This window comes from Danio rerio, chromosome 7 (assembly GCF_049306965.1).
Source record: "Danio rerio strain Tuebingen ecotype United States chromosome 7, GRCz12tu, whole genome shotgun sequence".
Lineage (NCBI taxonomy): Eukaryota > Metazoa > Chordata > Actinopteri > Cypriniformes > Danionidae > Danio > Danio rerio.
Window position 1 is genome coordinate 18897105 of NC_133182.1, and position 27736 is coordinate 18924840.

At 35.8% G+C, this 27736-nt stretch overlaps 1 protein-coding gene across 2 annotated transcripts in view; it reads left to right on the forward strand.

Annotated features, from left to right (window-relative positions):
- The window catches only part of focad (focadhesin), a 105324-nt gene that overhangs the window by 26922 nt on the left and 50666 nt on the right, over window positions 1-27736 (forward strand). For both annotated transcript variants that reach the window (NM_001423838.1, XM_073906039.1), the window contains 6 exon segments: window positions 2413-2514; window positions 3814-4039; window positions 9621-9827; window positions 11729-11816; window positions 12506-12696; window positions 13735-13995. In NM_001423838.1, coding sequence (NP_001410767.1) covers window positions 2413-2514; window positions 3814-4039; window positions 9621-9827; window positions 11729-11816; window positions 12506-12696; window positions 13735-13995 — 1075 coding nt within the window.

Sequence of the window (27736 nt, forward strand, 5' to 3'; positions counted from 1 at the left end):
TCTACTGCGTGAGAATGAGAGATAATGGATCACTTTCACTTTCGCTCTTGGATAGAGAAACCTTTACGCACAGACATCAATTAGTCTATAAATAAATACTTTTGTTTGTTAAGCGCAAATATTCGTTTCAAAACTATTTCTAAATTCAGTTCTAATTTCCAGCAAACGAATAAATGAATAATAATAGCAAAATGTGCTCAAAAACCTGAGTTATATCCTAAAACACATGCTGTGCCCCATATGGTCTAAAACCTGACAGGTGGGCAAATCTAAGCTTGTTTTTAATAAAACAAATATAAATATGGATATAATAAATAATACTGCTAATAATAATAACATTATACAAAAGCAAATTGTTATGAATGAACTGAAAAAGCCTCCCGAGATGAAGAAGGCATTAAAGCAGTGGTTTTTCATATTTATGTAGGCTAGAAAATAATATGTTTTGTAATATTTTAATCCTTTATATTTATATCCTATATCTATTCTTCTTATATCCTATATATGTCCTAAATATTAAAATTTTTTCATATGTAAAGATATTTGCCTATTGCTCTCTTGTGCGTATTAGACAGTGCGTAAGCGAGGCGCAACTCTGCGCCGGAGTTTAGACCGGGTTAGTTTTGGTCTAATGAAAAATCTATTATAGATTCTCAAAATAGCAACGCGCCAGCGGTCCGCCTCAGAACGCCTTCCTTTTTAGACCAGAACGCCTATGGGTGCACAAATGAGCACTAATGCATTTGCTATTTAAACAGCGTAGCGCAACGCCTCAAAACGACTCTTGCGCCTAGCTGAAACTACCAAAAGACTACTGCTCCACGCCTTGTGCCACACTGCGTCGGGTGTATGATAGGGCCCATAGTCTTCTAACAAGCACATGTGGTCAGAACACAAACAAGTTGCAGTTAAAGAAGTATTAAGCATTTCTTTCAAAAGAAAAGCCTGTCTTAAGGCTGATTTATAATTCTGCGTCAAGCGCACGCGTATGCTACGGCGCTGACGCAAAGCCCTACGCCGTGGGCGTCGCTGACGTGCACCTCCCGAAAAATGTAATTACACGTCGCAACGACGCGTAGCGCAAGCTTTGTGATTGGTCGGCTTGGTAGCGCTGACGAGTCTGGGCTGGACCGAGAGCCATGCGAGCCCAATGGAGCGAATGTTTACAAGTGTGGAGTCCCGCGAAGGAACTCCTGATGGAAAGTTTTGTTTTGTGTTTAGCTCATAGTTAAAGTTGTTGATCGTCCGCCGGTCCCTGCCTCAAAATAAGCGAGTTTGAGCCACTTGTACATCCCGGAAGCGTTCAGAAAGAACAAAACACAGGCGAAGAAACTCGACACAGAGGAACATTTACACCTCACTGCTAGCTTTTCGGAAGTGTTAATGCAGACTAACAGAGACAGCGCGCAGAAGTATAAATGCACAGCCACGCGGGTCGCATGCGCCATGGGTTACGCCGGTCACTTGACGCAGAAGTATAAATCAGGCTTAATACTTCTGCGTCAAACACCGGCGTATGCTACGGCGCTGACGCATAGCCCTTCGCCGTGGCCGTCGCCGTCACTGATGTGCACCTCTCAAAAAATGTAACTACACGTCGCAACGACGCGTAGCGTAAGCTCTGTGATTGGTCGGCTTGGTAGCGCTGACGAGTCTGGGCGGAACCGAGAGCCGCGCGAATGGCGCGAGCGATTGTTTACAAGTGTGGAGTCCCGTGAAGGAGCTCCGGATGGAAAGTTTTGTTTTGTGTTTACCTCATAGTTAAAGTTGTTGCACGTCCGCCGATTCCTGCCTCAAAATGAGCAAGTTTGAGCCACATGTACATCCCGGAAGTGTTCAGGAAAATCAAAAAAGCAGCGAAGAAACTCGACACTGAGAGACATTTACACCTCACTGCCAACTAGCATTTCGGAAGTGTTAATGCAGACCGACAGAGACAGCGCGCAGAAGTATAAATGCACAGCCACGCGCGTTGCAAGCACCGTGGGTTACGCCGGTCACCTGACGCAGAAGTATAAATCAGGCTTAACACCTCACTGCCAACTAGCGCCGTGGGTTACGCTGGTCACTTGACGCAGAAGTATAAACCAGGCCCAAGTAAAATGATAGCAGGCGTCTGTATAGCTCAGCTCACGCTCCGCCTCTTTGACCTTGTTTGGTATCCCCCGGTCGATACGATGATGCGCAAACAAAATGGCGACGGTTGGCCATGCCTACTGGTAGCTTCTTTTTGGTTCTTGAGAAACCTATAGGTAGTCACAATTAATCAATAAATGGCACCACTTAAATGTGCATGAGTTCAAGGACAGCAATAAGTTGCAGTTCATTTAATGGCCACCGGTTTTGCTAATGACAGCCTTTAAAATAAGCCTTGATTCTACACTGAGATTTAAATATGTGTTCGAATTTTAGGAGCTTTCCTCACCCCTATATCACAGTCCTGGAAAACCGTCCGGACTGCTGGCCGGCTCTGCTCCAGGAAATTGATGACTTCCTTCAGCTGGCTACAGACAAGTATGAAATCTGAATCAAATCCATTATCAAATGCTTTAGACCAGTGCTTCATGACAGTCATCATAGCTGACGTAGCATTGTAGCTGACTTAAATTTTAGCTTATTGTTATATTTAGTTTTGTCTTAAGTTTTATCGCAGGGAATTTTAATTGGCTGATGAAGAACATGTCAAACCAAGTATCAAAGATGACATATTTTAGCCTAGAATTACAGAAATCTTCTAGGATTTCCCAAATTTTTCTCTGACCAAATTGCACCAAATCGCTCTCTGTGAGCCTAGCTTAAGTTAGTTTTTGTTAGCGTTTAGTTTGAGCAAAATTACGCTACATAGCTGAACTTTTCTGCTTTTATTCTGGGTTATAAACCTGAATTGGTAAAGTTTGGTAAAGGAAAAATTATGATTTGGGGTTACATTCAGTTTGGGGCCGTGCGAGAGATCTGCAGAATAGATGGCAACATCATCAGCCTGAGGTATTAAGACATTTGTGCAGCCCATTACATTACAAACCACCCATGCCAGTGACCAGGCATGAACATTATTGAGCATGTCTGGCAAAAGATGTAGGAGGAGGCATTGAAAATGAACCCAAAGAATCTTGATGAACTCTGCCTTACTTTGCCATTCCAGATGACTTTCTTAGTAAGTTATTTGAGTCATTGCAGAGATGTATGGATGCAGTCCTCCAAGCTCATGGGAGTCAAACACGATATTAATTATTTTTCCACTGCACTATGACTTTATATTCTATACCAGGTGTGGGCAAACTTGATCCTGGAGGGCCAGTGTCCTGCATAGTTTAGCTCCAACCCTATTTAAACAGACCTCCCTATTGAGTTCAAGTGATCTTGAAGACACTGATTAGTTTGTTCAGGTGTGTTTGACTAGTGTTGGAACAAAACTCTGCAGGGATACCGGCCCTCGAGGATCAAGTTTGCCCATCCCTGTTCTATACTGTACATTATTTCTGTTAATGTTAATTTCTAAGCAAAATTCGACCTCACTGTCTGTTAAATATTAATTAAATAAATCAAAATTAAAGCATGATCATATTTTATTTTGGTAAAATAAGCATAATCTAGAAGCCTTTGCCTTTCATGTAGCCACTTCTGGTACCAAATGATCAGCTAGAACATTTTATAACAGATAAATGTCTTATGGCTATTTGTGTGTGTGTGTGTGTGTGTGTGTGTGTGTGTGTGTGTGTGTGTGTGTGTGTGTGTGTGTGTGTGTGTGTGTGTGTGTTTGTGTGTTTGTGTGTTTGTTTGTTTGTTTGTTTGTTTGTTTGTTTTCGTCTTTAGAGATGAGCCAGTGTTTGTGGAAATGCTGGTCCCGTTCCTCCGTTACCTGTACTGCGAGCCCCAGCGGTTGTCAGAAAACGCTCTGCTCAGGCAGAGTCTCCTCAGGGTCCTGCTTCAACCACGAGAGGCTCCTGAGTCTGACAGGCTGGAGGAGAAGGGGGCGTCCAGCACGAGGGTGGTCCGTGAGCTGATACGCAGCCTTTTTGACCTGTTGCCACACATGCTGGTAAGCTGGAGGATGGTTTCTGATGTGCTGATCTTAAGTAGTTTTACTTATGAGGGTTGATGTGGTTTCAACTAAAGGTATATTTCCCATCATTGAGAGTTCAACAAAAAGTTTTTTACTTTTATATATTGAAGCGTTTAGTTGAATGGGTTACTTCAACGTGTGTGTGTGTGTGTGTGTGTGTGTATATATATATATATATATGTATATATATATATATATTTTTTTTTTTTTATTTATTTTTTTTTTGAGTTATTTGAGTTTTTACATTTACAATTTAAAGTACATTATGTCGCCTACCAAAACCATGGCACTGAAAAAAGAAAAAAAGGGACATACAAATACCTACACATAAACACATATAAAAATAAAGAAGTAATAAAAAGGAAAATGTAAACTAATAATAATAATACAAATACAGCGATATATTATTATAAACTGGACAGTGAGGGGAAAAATTGTGTCAAATTTATTCAGTCCATGGGCTCTATTTTAACGATCTAGATGCAAAGTCTATAGCGTATGACGCAAAAAGCAGTAAAGGCGTGTCCAAATCAACTTTTGCTATTTTGAGGACAGAAAAATACACTCTGCGCATGGTTTAGCAGGGTTGTGCATATTCTCTTAATAAGTTATCTGTGTGTTTTGAGCTTAATGTGCATTAAACCAATCATAGTCTTATATCCCATTCATTTTAAGACACAGTTGCTTCACGCCATGGCACATTTGCTATTTACATGGCAGACTTTGTAAGAGGAAAAACTAAACACTTCACTAGCGAGAAAACAGTTAAACAGAGCATCTGCAGCGCAAGGATAAAAAACGAGCCTCCTCCTTTTAGCCTCCTTGCTTTCTCTTAACTTTACTTCTTACTTTTGTGTAGTCAGGAATTGGTGAAAACCCACCCCACTGACATCCATTAGCTAACATATTTAATTTAATTTGTGAAGGGCAAAGATTTGTTTCAAAACTGTTTCTAAATTCAGTTCTAATTTCCAGCCAACGAATAAATGAACAGTTATAACAAAGTTATTGAGTTATATCCAAACACACGTCCTATTCTTATGTCCCATATGGTGATGCATACGTCTCCAAAACCCGACAGGTGGACAAATCTAAACTTATTTTTACTAAAACAAACATTAATATGGATATAATAAATAATAACATTCTAATAAAAATGCTAATTGTCATGAATAAACTGAAGGAAAAAATGGACATGAAGAAGACGTAGAGGTAGTGTTTTTTATATCTATGTAGTAAATAATATTTTTTGTAACATTTTAATACATTTTTTTCATATGTAAAGATATTTGTGTATTGCTGTAAAATTCTTTGTGTATTAAGCAATGTGTAAGCATTTGAACAGTCTATTTTAGTTCCTCAAAATAGCAACGTGCCAACAATGCGCCTTAACACACTTTATAGATCAGCACACCCATGAGTCCACAGAGTAGCGCAAATGGATTTGCTATTTAAACATTGTGGCACAAAACATGAAAATTAGGGTTGCGCTTGTTTGAAAATAGCAACAAATCACGCCATACACGTCCTACACCTTATTGCGCAGGGTGCATGATAGGGCTGCAAATGTTATCATTTGACATGAGAGGCTTGACAACATCCAGTTATTTTTAATGTAAAAAAAGCAAAAGCATTTATTATAGCTGATTTTTCCATGCAAATCATTACTTGACACCTACCAACATGCGGTCTGTGACTCACATTAGATCTTCCAATAGCAAATGACAACCATCTAATGACATTATTTTTTAAATAGGGGTGAAAATACTGTCAAATCTTCTATTTTATGCACTGCACTTTAACCAGTCCGTACTTAAAACAATATTGCCTACAACATTTTTTCACCAAGAGTGAGACTGTGTACACCTATTCATTGTCTTCTACCTTTTACTGTCAACATTGCCAATCAAACAAAATGGTGACGATTGGCCACGCCTACTGGTAGCTTCTTTTGGGTTCTTCATAAACTTATGTGTTACGTCACGGATACTACGTCCATATATGGTGCAGCCATTCTTTGATTATGCTGCAGCCTTTTGGTACAGTGGTAGTTCTTAAAAAAATGCTAAATAAATTAGAATTCAGTAGAATTGTAATGAAAGTACATCCACTGACACATTTAAATAATGAACATTATAGTAAAAGTAATTTTATAAAAGTTGTAAAAGGGTAACTTTTCTGAAATTAGTGATGTTGTTTAAGATTTGAAAGAAAATGATACCAAAATATTTTCTTGATTATTATGTTTTAGTTAGTGAGGTACACCGTGCCATTCTACAAGAGCGAGTAGCAGGGATAGTGAAACATATAGAAATTCTTCTTGTGTACTAGCCCTGTTGCTTAGAATGTACAGCCTAGGAGTTTTTAGAAAGATGCAATTTGAGATTATTTTTAAAAAGGAAATTTAAAAATTTTTGTTTTACGTGAAAGTTGTGCTGAGTTGCAGAGTTGATGATGTTTGCACTCCATTTATGATTTGTGTGTTCATTTTTTTATGAATATCAAGGACCACAATGGAAATAAGCCTGTGGCTTTTTTGTGTATTTTATCCTTGACAGTTTTTAAAACATGTATGAATTAGTCTAATTGTACATGTTTGTATATTTTTGTTAAAATTGTCTAATTAAATCAATCAATCAAAGTGATGGTACATTTTAAAACGAATTGTACATAGTAAGACCATGTCCATGCTAATACATTTTTGTTTAAAAACGCATAATTTAGTCTCCGTTTCAGCCTTCCTTCCAAACCGAGGAGGCACTTTTAGGAAACGAAAATCTTTTTGAAACTGCTGTCCAAGGTGGATAAATTTTAAAAGACTGTTGTGTTGCAGCCATAGACTGTAAAAGATATGGATGTAGTATCCGTGACGTCACCCATAGGTTTCTGAACTCTGCAAAACAAGCTACAAGTAGGCGCGGCCAACCGTCTCCATTTTGTTTGCGTGTCATCGCACCCACGGTGGGATACCAAACAAGGGCAAAGAGGCAGACAGTGAACGGACCTGCTGGCATTTTGCTTGGACCTGGCTTAGACAGACTTTACTTTGGGAGAACGCTTAATACTTTATTATCTATGACTCGTTTGTGTTCTGACCGCATGTGCTTGGCTGTACACTATATCAATAAAGTGTTTAGACCTTTAAAAACACTGTTGTAATACATTGAGCCACTAAGCATTGTTCTTATGTCGTTTTTCTACAGGAGGAAAACGCGAATTACTTCTAAACACTTTAGATATAGTCTGTGTTAGATGCAAGACTATTGATGAAATACAGGCATAAAACTGTATGACAAAAGCTTCAGATGACTGTTTTAGAGCCTACAGCTAATCAATCTGTCAGATTCTGGAGTGTTTTCACACCTCTACTTTGGAAAAAGTCAGAAAAGTGAGCGTGTTCAGCTCTGTTTAGGGGGGAGTGTCGGAGGAAGAAAAGAGGGATGGTGTGGGAGTGTCTATTTGGGCACGCTGAGTTTTAGAGTCAAAACACACACACAGGGGAGAAAGTGACTGTGTTTACATGGACATTTGTAGTCGAATTATTTGCCAAATTATTACATGGTGGACTTTAACTGCTGTTTGGCTCTTTCATTCAGGGAATTCATTCATGTCCCTTGCGACTAACGAGATATTTGATTCGAAGAGCTGCTCTTAGCGTGTATTTTTCATGCAATGTTTGATACCGTGTGGTGAATGAGAGAAAAAAAACCCTCAGCATTTCCCGGAAACTTAAATGCACTTGGCAGGTAGAGTCAGAAAGCCGCGTGTGTTATTCCGGTCACAAAATGTGGTGAAAATCCTACACGAGGTTAAAGTTTGGTTGTAGTGCTAACATGTTTACTCTTGGTGCAATAGTTAGTTCGATACAAACAAACTGAATAAATAAAGAGCACTGGTCGCTCACTTACCAAATCTGTAGAGACAGAACAATCACCAGCAACTAGAGCCGCGTCTTTATTAAGAGGAGACTAAAAGCGAATCCGGATCTCAGTGTTTGCAGATGAGAACAGCTCTCAGGTAAACAATGTTCCTCCTTAGACATGTAAGTTATTGTTGTCGCGCGTCGCATTGCATACACTGTAATCCACGCGTGACTCCAGCTGCGCTCTCACAGAGAGAAAATGAAAACAAAACTTAACTGCAGTAAACTATAAAAGCAACACTTCATGCTTGTTTTGCCAATAAAACGTGGTGTCTCTGTCGTCTAAACACTGTGACAGTAATGAATATTAATGAAGTTGCACAATAGAGCGCGCTGATTGGTTTGAACCAAGCTTTACTCATGCATTAATGCAGCACACTCTGAGACGTAATAAGACTCACTCTGGTACAGACGTTCAGTCTGCACGCTGGAATACAACGCTATTATCTCATGACCGTGACGCAGCTTCAAAAATTCGTTTCAAGCCGGAAGTACGAATTTGCTTGAAAAATTATGCAAAAACAACCAATTTACACTTTTTAGTGAAATATAGGTGTCTTAATAGTGTTTTTAGCAGTGTGGGACACATATACGACTGTCAACAGCTCAAAAAATGTGTTTTGGTGTTTCGTGACCCTTTAATAAAAGCTAATATAAAGGAAATGGATGAGTTATAGCTAATATGAACCAAAATCGTTCTTTGTACCAGGCTGTAAACATCCTTTTTTTCAGCTGTAAAGTTGGCCATTCTAACAGTGGGAGGGTTGCAGCTTGGTGGCAGCGTGGACTGTGAAAATGGAGGACTTCGAAAACGCTGATTTTAGTCATGTGACAGTCATGTGGCCAATTCAACTAATGTGGATTGCCATTTTTTTGTAAAGAATTGAAAACCTGAGTTTGAATATGGATAGTTTTTAGGCAAAAACAGAGTTTTCAAATTTATCTGGATTAGTGTAGACACAGCCTAAAAAATCTGGAGTTACATTACATTCTGTAATACAGCATATTAAAATAAAATCTGCAGGATTACATGACACTGAAGAATGGAGTAATCAGGCTGCACTTTCAGCCCTGTCTTAGAGGAGAAAATCCTTAAAATATTTATGCTAAAAAAAATAAAAAAAAAATGATGTTTTAAATCGTAAAAACATATCATATATTTTACTGCATTTTAAGTACAGTTGAAGTCAGAATTTTTAGCCCCCTTTTGAAATTCTTCAATGATACAACAATGAGAAACACAACAATTAGTGACCTTAGTACTAATAACACAATAACACAACCTTAGTGAGCATATGAGGAAGTTTAAAAGCATTTACAGTAATACCTTACAAAATCCAGACTATTGACTGATTCTGTAATTCACTGACATAAATTAGTTGGGAAACATAATCGAGAAACATATATTAGTCTTTAATGTTGTGCTGTATTAGGATTTACAGCTAACATATATTGTGTTTTTCAAATATTATAGTTCAAACTAGTGCATTTTTTATTCTCACATGTTAGTCACTTTTTTATAAGTACATATGTTGAATAAATAATAGGTAATATTACAAACAATCATTAAAAGATAATAATTAAAAATAAATTATTTCTGTCTCACACTTGTTTTTCTAAATTGTGCCCTGTCAGGTGGACAGTGTAACTGCAGTGGTGGAGTTGAGCTCGTTTGCCGAGTCTCTGACAGCGGCTCTGATCAGCCATCCAGAGCTCTGGAGGAAGGAACTGACCCGGCTGGCTCTCCAGCTCCTGTGTGCCTGTCAGCTCACGATTCATCTGGGAGGAGAGCTGATGTCTCTGCTTCACACACTCCACCACATTATACCTGCACATGCAGAGGTGAATGCACACACACTGCAATAACAATGCTTTTCTTACTTCGATTTTTGACACGTTCGTTTAGTTTGGTTAGTACTGTAGTTGTTAGTACGTCAACACATGGCTCTCGGTGTTCACAGCAACCCAAATTCAATTCAATTAAAGGTGAACACGCCCTTCTCGTATTTTGTGATTCGCAACTGTTTTACATTTATTTACGGTTGCGAATTGCATTATGGGACCTTGATCTCTGCTCTGTCAACTTTTGATGTTGCAAATTCAACTCTACAGTTTAACAAAGTGACTTTTATTGACATTTTAGTTGTTTGAAATAATTTAATGTATAAGAAATAGTATAGAGAGAAATAAGAAAATAGAGAGTCTGTAAAATAATAGAGTGACTACTGGCAGTTTATTACAAGGTTTTTGTAGTTTAACATACAACACCAACCCAGACAATATATGACTTTAAACTATTAAAAATGTTCATAAATGTCCCTTTATTAATTTTTCAAAGTTAAAAGTTGTTGGAAGTAAGATCAAGCTCCCTTAATGCAATTCAAAAGCATAAATATGAGAGAAAAAACATGAATCGCAAAATACAGAAAAATTTACAGATATTTTTGCATATGTATAAAACACATATTACCACATATCGGTCCTAAAGGAGAATAAAATGAGGCGCACCTAAACACACCTAAACTCACCGGCCACTTTATTAGGTACACCTGTCCAACTGCTTGTTAATGAAAATTTCTAATCACATAATCACATGCCAGCAACTCAATGCATTTAGGCATGTGGACATGGCCAAGACCACCTGCTGCAGTTTAAATCGAGCATCAGAATGGGGAAGAAAGATGATTTAAGTGACTTTGAACGTGGTATGGTTGTTGGTGCCAGATGGGCTGGTCTAAGTATTTTAGAAACTGCTGATCTACTGGGATTTTCACGTACAACCATCTCTATGGTTTACAAAGAATGGTCCGAAAAAGAGAAAATATCCAGTGAGCAGCAGTTCTGTGAGTGCAAAAACCTTGTTGATGCCAGAGGTCAGAGGAGAATGTTCAGACTGGTTTGAGCTAATATAAAGGCATCAGTAACTCAAATGACTACTCGTTACAAACGAGGTATGCAGAAGCGCATCTCTGAATGCACAACACGTCCAACCTGGAGGCTGATGGGCTACAGCAGCAGATCACACTGGGTGCCACTCCTGCCAGCTAAGAACAGAAAACTGAGGCTACAATTCGCACCGGCTCACCAAAATTGGACAATAGCAGGTTGAAAAAACGTTGCTTGGTCTGATGACTGCGACATTTGGATGGTAGGGTCAGAATTTGGCGTCAACGACATGAAAGCATGAGAAATATTTCCAGTACCTTGTTGAATCTATCCCACGAAGGATTAAGGCAGTTCTGAAGGCAAAAGAGGCTCCAACCCGGTACTAGTAGGTTGTACCTAATAAAGTGACAGGTGAGTGTATATATGCCCCCTAAGCTCCAAAACAAACCTCAACTGAGAATTTGGTTTAGAACAGTCACTGTCGTCTGTGTGCTTCCCCGTTTTCACTAACATTGCTGTAGTACAAAATAGAAATAGGTGTACTAACTTATATGTAATATGTTTCCACAAATCAAAACATATTCTGTTTTACAGTTCTATCTAATTGCTTTTGTTAACAAAATGCAGATTAAAAAAGTGTTCGTTTTTTTTCTTTACAGGGAAGGGCAAAGTTATTATTATTATGTATTTGCTGCAGTTGTACTCTCTGTGTGATCTCTACAAATCTTCTCCTCTCATCTTTATAATGGTGTTGTTTGTGCAGCGTTGTCTATCTGAAAGCGATTTGCATTCAGCATTCCCTCTGCGACTCCATCTGTGTCAAAGCATTTGTCTGATTGTGCTCCATCTAATTGTAGGAACTCCCGGCTGAGCAAGTGATCATGGGAATCTCGTTGCTCCTGCTGAACGCCTCCGTGTCTCAGCAAACGGCCCTCCTAGATCTTGGTAAAACCCCTCTTGCTCTCTGAAGCCTTCATATTGACACACCACGCTTCATTTACACAAAGGATGCCTAAAAAACAAGGAGTTTTTTTTTTGTATCAAATTGGTTGATTTGCTATTATAGTTTTTTTTTTCATTGCAAAAACTGCTTTTGTTACTCAAGTAAAAATTATGTTTCCAGAAAATATGAATGTCCCTAAAACAAGCAAAAAATAAAGTAAATATCTGCCATTAAGATAAGCAAAAAAATATTGCTGCCTAAAATGTTTTAGTTGAATTAAGTTAAAGATGCAGTATATAAGTTTGACTTGCAGTGGTTGAACTAGGAATTGCATTTCTGGATCAAAACAAACACAAGTGGAGGTTGCCAGAAAGCAGAAAACTGAAAGCAGCAGATAGTTCACCTCAGATCTGGAAAATAAAACAAACTGTGTGAACTTTAGAACTGTGATTCAACACCAACACATATCAGTGATTCAGCATGTACATTTAGTAATGTTAAAGAGATTTTACTGTCCCTTTAAGAAAACTGCATTTATATAATTGAACGTATTTAAACAAAGAGGCCGACATTGTTGCATAAACCATGATGCTGAAAACATACTGAACTTTGACCTTAAAACCGATTTACAAATTGATACAATTTTTTGTGAGGTGTAAACTAAAACTCACTTTTTTCCTTTCTTCTACAGCTGTGAAGATTGTCCCACCAGAACTGCCTCCTCCGTGGGGTGCGTCTCTGCTGGTGATGCCCTTGTTACATGTGCTGTCCTGCTCCAGCCTCATGGAAGCACTGACAGACACTCAAACGCACACGAAGAACCAAAAACTGGCCAATTCACTCCTCCAAACGGTCCAGAGAGAACCTGACAGACGAAAAGAGGTACAACAAATGATCATCCACCTATTCAGAAGAGCTTTTTTTTTTCAATTAAATTCGAGTTTTCAAAAAATTTAAAGCGGCTTTACTGAAATTATTTTTTAAAGGCCCCATTTTCTAATAAAAAAGACTAATAATGTTTCCTTAACTGTATAAAGGTATACTGCTAATTTTTTAGCATGCATACACAAAAATGAATTGAGACAATGAAGAACAGCAGCTGTCATTCCTGCACTCCCTGCACATTTTTGGACTGAACCAGCTTCTGTAGTCAGCTGTGCTGTGCATTATGAGATGAGGGCATATATATTTGTTTACAGTGCTTTACAAACATCTGAAGTGATTTGCAACTTGCCCTCACCATTTGCAGTGCATTAAAACATTGTTTTCAAACTGCATTTCCCGGTCTAAATGTATAGTTTGTCTGAAGTGATTCACACAAATTAATACAGTGCTCAGCATATATAAGTACACCCCTCACTAATCTATCTAAAAATAGTATATTAAATCTGACTAAAATATTTTTAAAATAAATATATCTGTTTAATAAATCTGTTTTGTTCAAATGCACCAAAATACATCGCCTATATTTACAGAAAAAATAATAAAAACATTCATTTTTAAAATGTGTGTGCATGTGAGAGTGTGTGGGTGTTTCCCAGTACTAAGTTGTGGCTAGAAGGGCATCAGCTGCGTAATCTTTAAATGATTATATCTTCTAAACATGAATTTTGTCACTGTTTTGGTGCACACTAGCTTATAGATCTGCTTAAAACGAACAATACTGATATTTACATCTAAATTTCATGCGACCTTTAAGGTACAATACAAACGTATTCCACCTCATGCACGTCTACGATACAGCAGCAATCTGATCATATGCTTTTTTTTAAGTGACCCCTGTATGTGGTCCAAAGTTTACAAGTTCAAACTGTTTACACCTGGCTTTGTTCAATTATAATTGGATCAACAAAACATGTTAACACAGATGTACATGGAATTAAAGTATTATGTGAAACTGATTGGTGTTTACCTTTCCAGGACTCGATGCAGCTGGATTTACCTCTCAGCACTTGGTACAGCGAGCTTCAAGTGGCCGTTAGCGTTTTACACCGGGTTTCCACAGACTCCACGTCTTCCTCAGAATGGCTGTACTCTCTGCAGTCTTCGCTGTCAGTCTGTGAGAACGTGCCGGATACTGTGTGTCTGCTGGTCTCGCATCTCATCTTCCGCAGTGATGGAGATCTCTGCAGGTTAGCGTTGGAAACGGCTGCTGCCATCGCTGAAGCTGATCCTGCAAAGGTACAGTTTGTGTCTTCACGTTTATTAAGTCTGCTGTGTTGCACTTCTGTATTATTTAGTAAGAAATGGTACAGTTTAGTGGTAATTGTAGCTTCAATTTCTTCCTTTAAATCAGTATTGTATTAAGAGGAAAGCAATTAACAATTTTTATGGCTTAAGCATTTTTAAATTGTCAAGGCAAGTATTTATTTATTTTTTTTACTTGTCCAGTTACAAACTTAGCCGGTCACACTTTACAATAATTTACTAACATGAGCTGATAATGAACAAACAATTAATTTAATTCAAATTCATGCTTGTTAACATTAGTAAATGCACCATGAGCTAATATGAACTAACAATAAACAACTGTTTTCATTTACTAACGTTAACTAACATGGACAAATACTATAATAAATGCATTGTTTATTGTTTGTTGATGTTAGTAAGTGCATGAACTAATAAGACTTTATTGTAAAGTGTTACCCAATTCTCGAAAGTAATATACAAATAATATAAAACTACTAGCCCAATAAATATGATTTTGTAAAACAATAGCACAATTAAATGTAGCAAACCAAATATTGCAATTAAATGAGCATTGTTTTATGACTTTTGGTTCTAGAGGTGTCCAGGTACAGAACCTCATTTGTAAGTCGCTCTGGATAAAAGCGTCTGCTAAATGACTAAATGTAAATGTAAAATTGATATTAAATGTTTTCACAAAAGTTATTTAGTGTAATTTTTTTCAGTTTTTTAGATTAATATTAAACACACAGGTCTCTATTTTAATGATCTACGCACAAAGTCTAAAGCATATGGCGCACAAACATTAAAGGCGTGTCTCTTTACTTTCTCTTTACTTTACTTGCACTATTTTACTTTTGTGGTTAAGGAAATGTTAAACGCTGTACACTGAAGACATCCATTAACCTACATATTAAATTTTGTTTGTTAAGCGCAAAGATTTGTTTCAAAACTATTTCTAAATTCAGTTCTAATTTCCAGCAAATGATAAATGAACAATAATAATAAAGTGTGGGCAAAACACTGAGTTATGTCCACACACGTCCTATTCTTACTGTATGCCCCACATGATAATGCATACATCTCCAAAGTCCAACAGGTGGACAAATATAAACTTGTTTTTATTAAAACAAATATACATATGCATATAATAAATAATTCTGATAATTATAATAACATTATAAAAATGCAAATTGTCATAATTAAATCGAAAATAGCCCCCCGATGTGAAGACAACATGGAGGCAGCGGTTTTTATATTCGTTTTAAAAAAATTAATTATTGTAACATTTTAATCCTGTAATTTTTTCATATGTAAAGATATATGTGTATTGCTGTACATCCTGTGTGTGTTAAGCAATGTGTAAGATTTTGGACCTGCATAGGACCATAACTGACATGCTCTGTGCTGGACTTTAAACCAGCTATTAGTTGGTCAATGGCGCATTCCTCAAAATAGCAACGCACCAACAATGCGCCTTAACACACCTATTTTCTAGACCGGCACACCCATGAGTCCACAATGTGGCGCAAATTGATTTGCTATTTAAACAACGTGGCAGAAAACATGAAAATTAGGGTTGCGTTGGTCTGAAAATAGCAACAAATCACGCCATACACATCTTGCACCATACTGTGCTGGATTTCTTTAAGATGCAATGTACAAATCCGATGTAATGATATGAGTTTAGTTTTTTTTTTAATAGTTATTCACTTTTAGTTTAACTATAACTTTAATTATAGTTTTAACCATTTTGCGAGCAAATTTCCCCACCAGTACCCAATCTGATTTCAAACTTACTTCAATTGGTTTAAAGTATAGGGTTTAACTGTTCTACAGATTTTCATTTCATTGCCTTACAGGAAGAAGGTCGCTGGTTCAAGTCCCAGCTGGGCCTGTTGGCATTTCTGAGTTTGCATGTTCTCCCCCGTTTGTGTGGGATTCCTCCGGGTGCTCCATTTTTCCCCACAATCCAAAGACATGCGCTATAGGTGAATTGGATTAACTAAATTGGCCGTAGTGAATGAATGAGTGTATGAGAGACTTTATGGGTATTTCCCTGTTCTGGGTTCAGCTGGAAGGGCATCCACTGCATAAAACATATGCCAGAAAAGTTGGCGGTTTATTCAGCTGTGACGACCCCTCATAAATAAGGGACTAAGCCGAAGCAAAATGAATGAATGAATAAATACTATTCTTTTGAACTCTCAATTTACATTGAGGATCTTTTTCAAAATACTGAAAAATATTGTATCATATGCTCAAAAGCAGATTTTTGTTGTTTAAATGACTTGAAATGGGCTTAATCAACACAATTTTTTTGTGACAACTTAATACTTTTTTGTTTGATCCACTTAAATTTGTAAACCATTTAAGGTAACTTAATCAGTTTGAGTTGGGACAACATGAAGGTATTGTGTGGAACCCAGCATTTGTTACAGTGTAGTTTCCGCAAGCATACTGTATTAAGCAATAAAACATGACAAGTTATTACCTATTTTTGGTATTCGGTTATTGTTTATTTATTTATTTTTTCATATTATTAATGCTTAATATGTGTTTGTACTTGTTTATTCGTGTGTTTAAACTGATATTGTGATTATTATTTTTTTCCGATAAATAGAACAGCGTTTAACAGTCTTTACTCTCACTTTAATAAAGGTAATGCACACTTTTTGAATAAAATTATTAATGTCTGTTTATTTAAAAATATCTGGTCCACCCCAAACTTTTTAAATGATAGAATGGTTTCCACAAGCAGCACATCTGTAGAACATTAAAATTTTCCATGATCTGCAAATCAACATATTAGAACGATTTCTAAATAATCACGTCACTCTGAAGACTGGAGTAATGATGCTGAACATTCAGCTGTGAATCACACATTTTAAAATATGTGTAAGATATAAAGCTGTTGTTTGCAGTTGTTCACGTGGGTTTCCCTCTGGTCCTCCTGTTTCCCCCACAGTCCAAAGACATATGGTATAGATGTACTAAATAAACTAAATTGGCCCTAGTATATGAGTGTGTGTGTGAATTAGAATGTATGGGTGTTTCCCATTAATGAGTTGCGGCCGGAAGGGCATCCGCAGGGTAAAACATATGCTGGATTAGTTGACGGTTCATTCCGCTAAGGCAACCTCTGAAATAGAGACTAAGCCAGGGAAAATGAATGAATGAATGAATGAATATCTGTATTTTTGACATGAGTCGTTCAGATTTGTTGAACAGAAGAGACTGAAAAGCACTGAAATAATCCACTGAATCATACTATATATTAGAGTTGTGGTGGAGAAGATTTTCCTCCATCGAAGAAAGAAAGTAATTTTAGTTTGGAATGAAAAGAGTGTCAGTGATGCCACTTTTTCTTTCCTTTAACCCTAATAGTCTCCATGAGGATTGTCAGTGTAACATCACATGAGTTATGGAACCAGATATGGAAACAAATGAATAAATATACTCTTATTTACTCACAATTTCGAAAATAGAAAAATTGTATATTCTTCATCTTTTCTAATGCAGTAAACTGGCATCCGTTTGCTATTTCTGTATAGAATTTTCTCAAATATAGAGTCTTCATAAAAGATCTCCTAGCAGAAATGATGAAAGCCGCAGCCGTGCTCGCTTTACACATTGTTCCTTGAACGGCAGACATAAAAAAAAAAGAAAGAACACAATTGGAAAAACAATTTTCCCCTCATCTTATGCTTTCATTTCTATCCATTATCCAGATGTCAGTGTTACTAGGCAACACACGCAGCCAGAGAAACTGGAGCAGTAATTACTGGAGCTAAATGCTTAATAAAGGTGTATCATGGTGCTGTGGATCTGCACTCCACACTTACATTCATTACTGAACGCCTTAGGGCTCTTGAGGACACAAAGTCATCAAAACCAGAGCCAAACATGGGGTTTGCGGCCCTGCGTGACTGTTGTAATCGCAGTAACATGATGATATTCATAGAGGAATATATCTATCATCTGTCAGTGGCTATTGACCTTACTCTTCATATTCAAGCAGGCGTGGCAATTGCAATCTTTTTGACTTGAGACTTCCGGTCTCATTCACTTCCATTGATTTTTAGACTTTAAAAAAGGCTGCTTGATGTTGCAAACTAATATTTTCTAATTATATTCTTCTTTTCTTCATGAATAGTCATGAGCACACTTGTTTGGAGAGCAGGCAGTTTAATCATTCATTATTCCTAGTCATTTCTCCCATAGGTGGCTGAATCGGACATTCTAAAAAAGTTGCAAAAATAAGCCCACTTTCACATCACAGAATAAGGTCAATGTAAGCTTATTAGAGGCTTTGGCTGGATTTTGGCATTCACTTTTTTCTGCTTCTTATCTGAGATAAGTGATTTATTTAAAGGTCACAATATACAGTTGAAGTCAGAATTATTATCCCCCCTTTCAATTTTTTTTTCTTTTTTAAATATTTCCCAAATAATGTTTCACAGAGCAAGGAAATTTTCACAGTATTTCTGAGAATATTTTTTCTTCTGGAGAAAGTTTTATCTGTTTTATTTTGGCTAGAATAAAAGCAGTTTTTAATAATTAAAAAAAACATTTTAAGGTCAAAATTATTAACCCCTTAAAGCTATATTTTCTTTAGATTAGTCTACAGAACAAACCATCATTATGCAATCACTTGCCTAATAACCCTAACCTGCCTAGTTAACCTAATTAACCTAGGTAAGCCTTTAAATGTCTCTTTAAGCTGTATAGAAGTGTCTTGAAAAATATCTAGTCAAATATTATTTACTGACATCATGACAAAGATAAAATAAATCAGTTAATAAAAATGAATTATTAAAACTATTATGTTGAGAAATGTGTTGAAAAAAATCTTCTCTCCATTGAATAGAAATTGGGGGGGGGGGAATTAACAGGGGGAGGGGGGCTAATAATTCAAGGGGGGCTAATAATTCTTACTTTAACTGTATGTGCGAATGATGTAAAATTTAAAGCCACGGAATTTAATTTTCACCACTAGAGGGCATGTATCCACAACAAACAAAGACGTAGTTTGATGACGTCATGACTGAGTGTGAAATCAAGGGAGTTGTGTTTGCTCATGGATGAGCTTAAGTACACTAAAAAAAATGCTGGATTCCACTTAATCAATTTGTGTTGGGACAACGTGAAGGAATTAAGTTCACTTATATATATATATATATATATATATATATATATATATATATATATATATATATATATATATATATATATATTTTTTTTTTTTTTTTTTTTTTTAATATATAAATTTAAGTGCAGTTAACCTAAAACAATTAAGTTGTTCCCCAAAAAAAAACTCAACAATTGGGCTGTTTTGGCTCAGCAAACGTCATTCACTGCAAAAAAAAAAAATAGTACTAGGTTCCACACAATTCATTTATGTTGTCCCACCACAAACCGATTAAGTTAACTTCATAGTTTTTACAAATTTAAGTTGATTGAACTTAAAACCTTTAGATTGTCCAAAAAAAAAAAAACGACTTTTGGGTAAATTCAACAAGCTGCAAAAACTAAAATGTTTTAGGGTGTATTCAAAACTTTTTATCAAGGTAGTATGATGTAGAATAGAACTTAAATCTGGCAAAGCGAAATGAGAAGCATTTGCTGATGAGAGATAAGTGTGATGAAGCACAAAAAAAAACTGAGCTTTTTAAGGGGTGGTCCACAGTGTATTTTTTTAGGCTTAGTTGTGTTTATAAGATGCAAAGCAGTGTGTGCTCATGCTTCATTTGTAAAAAATCATATTATTTTTTTCATATATCTTACTTTAATTATATACAGCTACTCTGCTAGAATAAAAACAACATATTTCCTAGTTTCTCTGAAAGGCCCGTCCTCAAGAGGCTCTGATTGGCCAGCTAACATAATGTGCTGTGATTCGTGGATTAGCTCCACGTCACGCCTCTACAAGCGTATACTATTGTGCTGTGTAAACACTGTCACTCAGCTGAGTAGCTGTTATTAGCATTAGCTGCCTGAATCAGACAGAAAAGGAAGAGCACACAGCTGAGCCTCAAGCCTGCTCTCTAAAATAACGTCTGACAAGTGTCTCACATATTTTCAGAACAAGCAAGTACTATGAAATGTTTTCATATCTTTTGCCTGTTTGTTATTTCAGATGTTTGATACTGCATGCGCATGTGAAGATTGTGGCCGTTTACAGTGGTTTGACTGATAAATATGAATTTGTAGCTAAATTGTTAGCGGTGCCAAACAGCATTTCTCATAGTTTAAATCTTTGTTTACGTCCTCGCTACAACATACCATTAAAGCTAGAAACTGTGCATGTAATTGATCAATTTAACAAATAAAAATACTTACAGGTTGTAGCTCACAATCCACAGCTTCATCGGTTGCAGGAGTTTTAACTGAAGCCAGCACGGAACTCGGAGAGATTCAGGAAGCTGTCCTTTGTCAAATGCTAGAGCTATACCTTTTTTTAAAAGTGTCCTTCGGAAGCCCAAATACAGAAAAAGAAGAAGCTCTGTGGAAATAGCAGCATTTTAGCTTTCTCTGCTATAACATTACAGCGCCTCTGGCCATGCCCCTTTGCTGCACAGGGTGTGTGCTAGAGGTGAATGTGTGTAACCGGAAGCCCTTGTGATCTCACTTGCCCAGAAGTATTTTTTGTAGTGCCCAGGTTATTGTAGGCTTTGCTAAGATAACTTTGTAAAAGCCAGTGTCTCCCTTTGCATTGAACTTTGAGCGTGTTACATTCAGAGATGTTGTTTATGTTCAAACAGCTACATTACACATCAGCTAAAGTTTCAAATATGATACCTTAGTGGACCCCTCTTTTAATTAATGGACCCCTCCAACAAGTGTAAGTTCTTCAGTGGAAGATTAAAGAATATTTAAGAATCTTGTGTCCTTGTGTTCCATTCAATTGGCAAAGTTCAACTTCAATAGTCAAGACCACAAGAACAGATACGTGTGTTACTGGCAACTGGCAAAGTATAAAGACTTAAAATGACTATTAAAGAGATAGTTCGCCTAAAAAATACACATTTCCTCATCATTTAATCACTCAAACATTAACACATTTTTATCTTCGGTTGAAAAAGGAAAGTTTTAAATATTCTAAAGTTGCAAATAGCAGCATTACTGTACATAGTAGTTACAACAAATACTATGGAAGTCGGTCACTGTTTTTTTAACATACTACATTGTATCTTCCTTTGTGTTCAACAGAAGAAAGAAACTCAAACAGGTTTGGGAAAATTGGAGAAAGAGTAACTAATGACAGAATTTTCATTTTAAGGTGAACTGCCCCTTTAATTATTAATTTGCGGCTGCATTTTAATCCTTAAAAGGAGTCTTAATCGGGTCATCAAATTAGTCTTGTACTAAGTTTTCAGCATAGAATTTTAATAGTAAATGATTCGAGGTTTCTTAATCAATCAATTCAATCATTTTCAGAACTAAAAATGATTAGATTTTTCTTATTATTTTAGATGGTAATAACATGCACTATTTTTTACTTCATTTTTGATAAAATAAATGCAGCCCTTCCCTCATTCTCTCTTTTTCAGGTTCAGTCTCAGTCATTTTCTCCTTCTCCGCTCTTTTTCGTATCTCTGCTCATTATGTCTGTTAATTGGCTTGTTCTGGAGGTCAGAGGTTGTGGCTCTTTCAGAGGCCGTTTCTCTGCTCTCGTCTTTCGGCGAGGGTTTTGTAAATGGGATGCTGAGGGGTTAATCTGCGATTTAGAGGTTACAACAACTGCCATGGTGTCTTTTCTCCAAGGGTGAAAAATCTTCTCTGGGGATGGAAAGATCCAGCATTTAGTTTAAAGATCAATCAGGAGAGACGGCAGATTATTTATTGTGTATTTTGGATGCCCTCTTGGAACCAGAGGAAATGCTAAATAGCCCTCTATGTTATATTGTCTTAAAATATTTGCTTGTTTTAAAAAAAGCATGGAGACTTCTGGGAATGTAGAATTAGGTTTTAAAATGCTGTATAATGAAACTTGCTTTTTATCCAAGTGATTGTGTTGTTTGATTGTATTGTGATTGTATAAATATTTTTAATTATTTGAGAAATGCCCCGGTTAATAAAGAGCAATTGGCTACAGCATAAAATCTAGGTTAAAAGACATTTTTTTAGGTTGAGTTTAATGTTTGAATTGCATATCTAAATTTAGTTTTTTGTACAACCAGAGTTATATTTATATCATCAGTGCAGCTGAAGTCACAATTTTTAACCCTCTTGTGAAATTTTCATTCTCTTTCAAACAAAGCAAGATTTTTTTTTCTCAGTATTTCCTGTTATTTTTTTCTTCTAGCTAAAGCCTTGTTTTTTTGTTATTTGTTAAGCTTGGCTGGAATAAAAAAAAAGTCAAAACTGCTAAGGTCAATATTATTAGCCTTCTTAAGGAATTATTTGTATTCATTGGCTACAGAACAAACAAATCGTGTCCAACAACTTGACTAACTCAGGGTGTCCGTGTCCAGGCATAAAAAGTTGATAAATCAATTAAATGTATCAAATAAAAAGTCTTAAATGCTTTTTTACTGGGTAATAAATTTTGTATCATTTTTTTATTCTGCAATGTATAGTTGTTTGCTAAAGTTTGCCTGGATTTTGTCTGAATATTGAGGTGCTGTGTAGTTTATGAAATTGATAAAATCCTGGAGTTCTATAGGCGCCAAGTAGCATTATTAATCAGTATATGAATGTTTTAGTTTAGGATTAGTTTCTTACAATCAGTATTTAGTAAATATACTGTACTTTAAAATGTCGCCAGTGTTACCAGGTCTTAACATGTATGGAAGGAGTCTTAAAAAAAGGTATTGACAGTTACTGAATTTCACTCTGATTGCTGTATGTACCCTGTAATTAACCTAACTTATCTAATTAACAAAATTTACCTAGTTAGGTTAAAAAAATCTTCATTAAACATAACTTCAGAAATGATTTTTTAAATTAAAGATTAATAAAATTGTAAATTTTAAAGCTTTAATAATGTTTTTTCTTTATTTATTAATTCATTCACGTATGTATGTATTTATTATTTATTTATTTATCTTTAATATGTCTATTTAGTTAAGAATTTTATAGTCAATTTTAAGTTAATAATAATAATTGAAGTACAATAATTATTGTTCTGAAGCAGCTTTATAAAAAAAAGCTACAAAACTTATTGTCAGTTTTAGTTATAATACTTTATAATACTATATATTTATATTCAACAATCAAACAAAAAGTGCTCAGGGGTAGCTTAAATAATGTGTTGGTGCTCTTTAGGTAAGGGGTTCATCAGAATAAACAGCAAAAATCAGTCCAAGGCACTCGAAAAATGTGGAAAAAAATATTAAAAAGCCTTTTTTGACATCCTTAACTGTACCTACACATCTCGGCAAACAGTTGCTATTATCAGTGGAACCATCAGGAATCAATGAGCTGATTTTTGCTGTTTATATATTTATATTGTTCCAAAATTCTCTGAAAGTGAGATGTTGAAGTTGAAGTGTATTTTATACTTTTATTAATGCATTTCATTTTGAGTTATTTAGAATTTTCATTTATTCATTAATATACCTTCGGCGTAGTCTCTATTTTAAAGGTTGCCACAACGGAATGAACCGCCAGCTATTGCAGCAAATGTTTTATGCAGTGGATGCCTTTCCAGCCACAAAACAGTACTGGGAAACACCCTTATACTCTCGCATTCACAAACACACACACACACACTCTCATACACTATGGCCAATTTAGTTTTTTCAATTCACCTATAGCGCTTGTCTTTGAACTGTGTGAGAAACCAGTTGTTTACAGTTGGTTAACAACTTTGCTTGCATCATTTGCATCACAAGTGACAGATATTGGGTCATTCTGGCACAAACATTAATCGCAAATAGTCTTTCCCTGAAGTGTTTAAGCCCAGTTTTGCTAGTAACTCGTTCATGCACAACATTGGCCTTGTAGAAAAGTCCAAATCAAGAGCCTCAGATATAAACCAGCAGACCCCTTCAGTCGCCGCAAAACATTTTCACTCGCTGCCAAAAACATGAAATTGCATTAGCAAAGCCTCTCTTGCATATGTCCTCAGAACCGAGCGTATAATCCTCGATTCAGGCGCAGGAAGTGTTCAGGTGAGCAGGTTTTCAGCAGTCCGTCACCGCTCACTGTAGACCCTCAGTTTCTCCTCAACTCAAGCAAACCTTTCATTTTTATTTAACTTGAGCTGGGGGAGAAAACACAGGGCCCTGGGCCAGTCTTTTAGTATTATGGAAGCGGTGTTTATGCTACAGAAAGCAGCTTGAGAAAATAAAGAAAGAGAGAGAAGCTGAGCGCTAGTCAGACAGTTGGAAAGGATTGCAGCAACTGTTGGATTGAACTTCAAAAAGCCGTGGGCTCTTCGGCTGCATGAGATGGATAACTTGTGACAGTCTTGCTCGGTTTAACTGGAATGAGGTGGGTGAGAAGAATAAGAATTTGGCCCAGCACCCTCCTCCGTTGGCCCCTCGCTGAGATGAGCCCGTCTCCTTACATTATGAGTTCCGGCATGTCTTTGGTAGCCAGTCCTGACTGATTTTCCTGATTATCTGTTGTTTTAGCCACTGTTTTATGAACTCGGAAGCCTGTTCTTCTGTGTGTTTGCTCATGGTGCTTTTTTTCCTTTCCTTGCCTTCTTTATGACTTAATAAAGGGATAGGCAAAATTATTATTTCTGTTTAAAACCTTCATGAGTTGTTGAACACAAGGCCGCAGGCTTCAGTTGCTATTTTGATTTTGGCCTCAAATTATTATAAAAACCATAATCTAATCTATAAATCTCTAAACTTTTATAATACTAATCAGTGTGCGAATTATACATTGACGATTCGTGGGTCAACTTTTTTTATTAGTGGTAATGCATGCTTCAGTGAATCAAATTTATGAATATTTAAATTACATTCAATTTATTAATAAAATGTATACATTCTTAGTGTTTTGAGGGATATTTAGTGACTATTTTAGAAGTTACTGTTATCATTATCAGTGTTATTGTCAAATTATACAAATTATCCGTCTTATTTTTTTAGGCTACATGCAGATTTAAACACCTATTTTACACAAAACATGTTTTGTGAACACTTAAGATATCTATCGGTGCTCTAGAACTGCCAGTTTCAGACTGTTGAATGTCATTTTTTCTAGCATTGATTGGTGCGATAATGCATTTACAATGGTATAGGGGGATCAAATATATATTATATAATACATAATAACAATTATTATTAAGATATAGATCAGAGAAAGCTATTTCTTACTATTAAAGGGCTAACCCCCCACATCTTGTTTTGATGTCCTTCAGGTGGGATCAAGCATTGATTAGGGGGGTCAAACCCCCCATATAATTCACTTCCTGATGATAATAATATATTTTTAAAAAATAAACAATCATTTTGTAATTAAAAAAAAAAAAGTACTAAAAAAGTTTGCTGTTTGAAAGCAACTTGACAACTCAAATGATGGTTGTAGCAATTACACTGTTAAACTAATAGGTGGCGACAAACTGCCATCAAAATGTGTGTGGATAATTCTTTTAAAATGATTGATCTAATGAGTCTTTTATGAGTAAGTTGTTGAATCATTAACTGAAAATGTGTTTAAAAATATGAATTTTTATTCTATATTATAAAAAACAACCATATAAAACACTAAATAATTAATTTTGAAGAATTTTGAAAACAGTAGCCACATATTCACTTTGAAAACAAAACATCTAAAATAATCTTTTAAGTGTTACTTTTGTTTGTACATTTTATTACAGTACGTTTTCTCAAAATTATTTTTTTCCTCCTGCACTGAGCCATAAATCCCTTCTTTTAACTTCAATTTCTCATCAAATCTTGACCAATGAAAAACAGGGCTTTGCACTAATCAATTGGTTTGTGTACTCAAATGGATTAAGTTCACAGTACTCATTAGGATTGGTTTTTGTAACTTAAATGGTTTGTTGCAATCGGTTTCCTCAAATGGTTTGAGTTACCTAAACTTATTGGGTTTTACAGTGTACACTGTATGTTTATTAAAGTTCACAGTGTTGTTGCTGATAAAATATAGCACTGTTAGCATTTAATAAATCTTTTTCACCACACTGTAAAACCCAACAGTCAACCTTATCAAATGAAACGAGTGTAGTAAACTCAAAATTTACTAATGTTAAATCTACTCATTTTAAAAGTTTTGAAGTGTTGAAGGTAATGAGTTAATCAAATAGCTCATTATTTCAACTTAAATGGAGTAAATTCACAGTACTCATACAGATTAGTTTTTGTAACTTAAATGGTTTGTTACAATCGGTTTCCTCCAATGGTTTGAGTTACCTTAACTTATTTGGTTTTACAGTGCAGGTTAGATCAATAATTCAAACTGCTTCACCTTGTATTTCTAATCGAATTGTCATACAATTTGCAGTCATTTTTAATTTCTATGATTTGGGAAAAATAAATTCTATTTCTTTGCTGCAACCCACTGAATGATTTTGCTGTTATTTTACTTATCAAAATGAGTTGAAAGAACACAATTTTTAAGTTCAATTCTTACGGTCAACTTTATTGTTTTATGTTTAATCCACATAAATTTGTAACAAGGATTAAGTGAGCTTAGCGATTTGTATTGGGACAACATGAAGGAATTGTGTGGAATCCAGCAGTGCAGCAAAAGCAGTGTAAAAAACCTATTGCTTTTTTATAATTCTGTATTGCATGTTTGTAAAGCCTTGCTTTTCTCTTCTGATATTTGCGGTTTTCACATTGTGTTTTTCAAGGGTCTTGCCATTACATTTGCTCTACATGCATTCATTTTTAATTAAATTCTCTGAAGAGCTGTTTGAAAGCATGGGATGTCAAGAATGCCCTTTGAGCGACAGAAGATTCATTTTATTACTGTCAGCTTAATAAAAATAAATCTGAGATGATGATTATTATAGGCATAAAAGCATTTGCTAAATGGTTAAATGTAAATGCATATTGCTGGTAATCGACTATAAATTCCATAACAGTAATGTTTAGACCTTGTTCATAAATTTGAACATTGACTCTCAATAAGAGCCTCATCAGATCTTTCATTTATTCTCCCACAAAGGGATTTTAGATGGTTAAACATGAATTCATTGCATATCTATTAGAATCTGAATTGAAATACTTTATAGAAGTTTATGATTTATGTGAATGCTCACCAAGGCTGCATGTATGTGCTGAAAATGCTAATATTGTGAAAAAATATTACAGTGTAAGTAAGTTTGTGAATTGATTTTACAATATCATTCATTCTAATGAATAATATTGCATGGACTTATTAGTAATCTCCTCCACCATTCTTTAACTATCAGCTTTTAAACAAATTGTTCTTTCTATTGCACTCCTGCTTTTTAAGTTCACGTTCTCTCAGCTGTGGACATGCGACTGTTTATTTTAAAACAGATTTAAATCTTGATTAAAGGCCCGTTTAAATTCGACTCCTTTATTGTTTTTGAAGTACATTCAAATTTTTTTAGTACTTTGTTTGTTCGGGCTGTTTGTTGTGTTGCATTCATAATTTAACTTGCTAAACATTTACTTATTTAAAATAAAATACATATTTCTGCTTTCGGATAAATGAAATCTCTTCTGGAGTCTGTTTATGTGCCTGTGAGGGTTTATGATGATTTACTATATATGTTTGCCACTTCCTAATGAAGTGTGCTTTTATTGTTTCACTCATATTTTTTATTAATAGATGC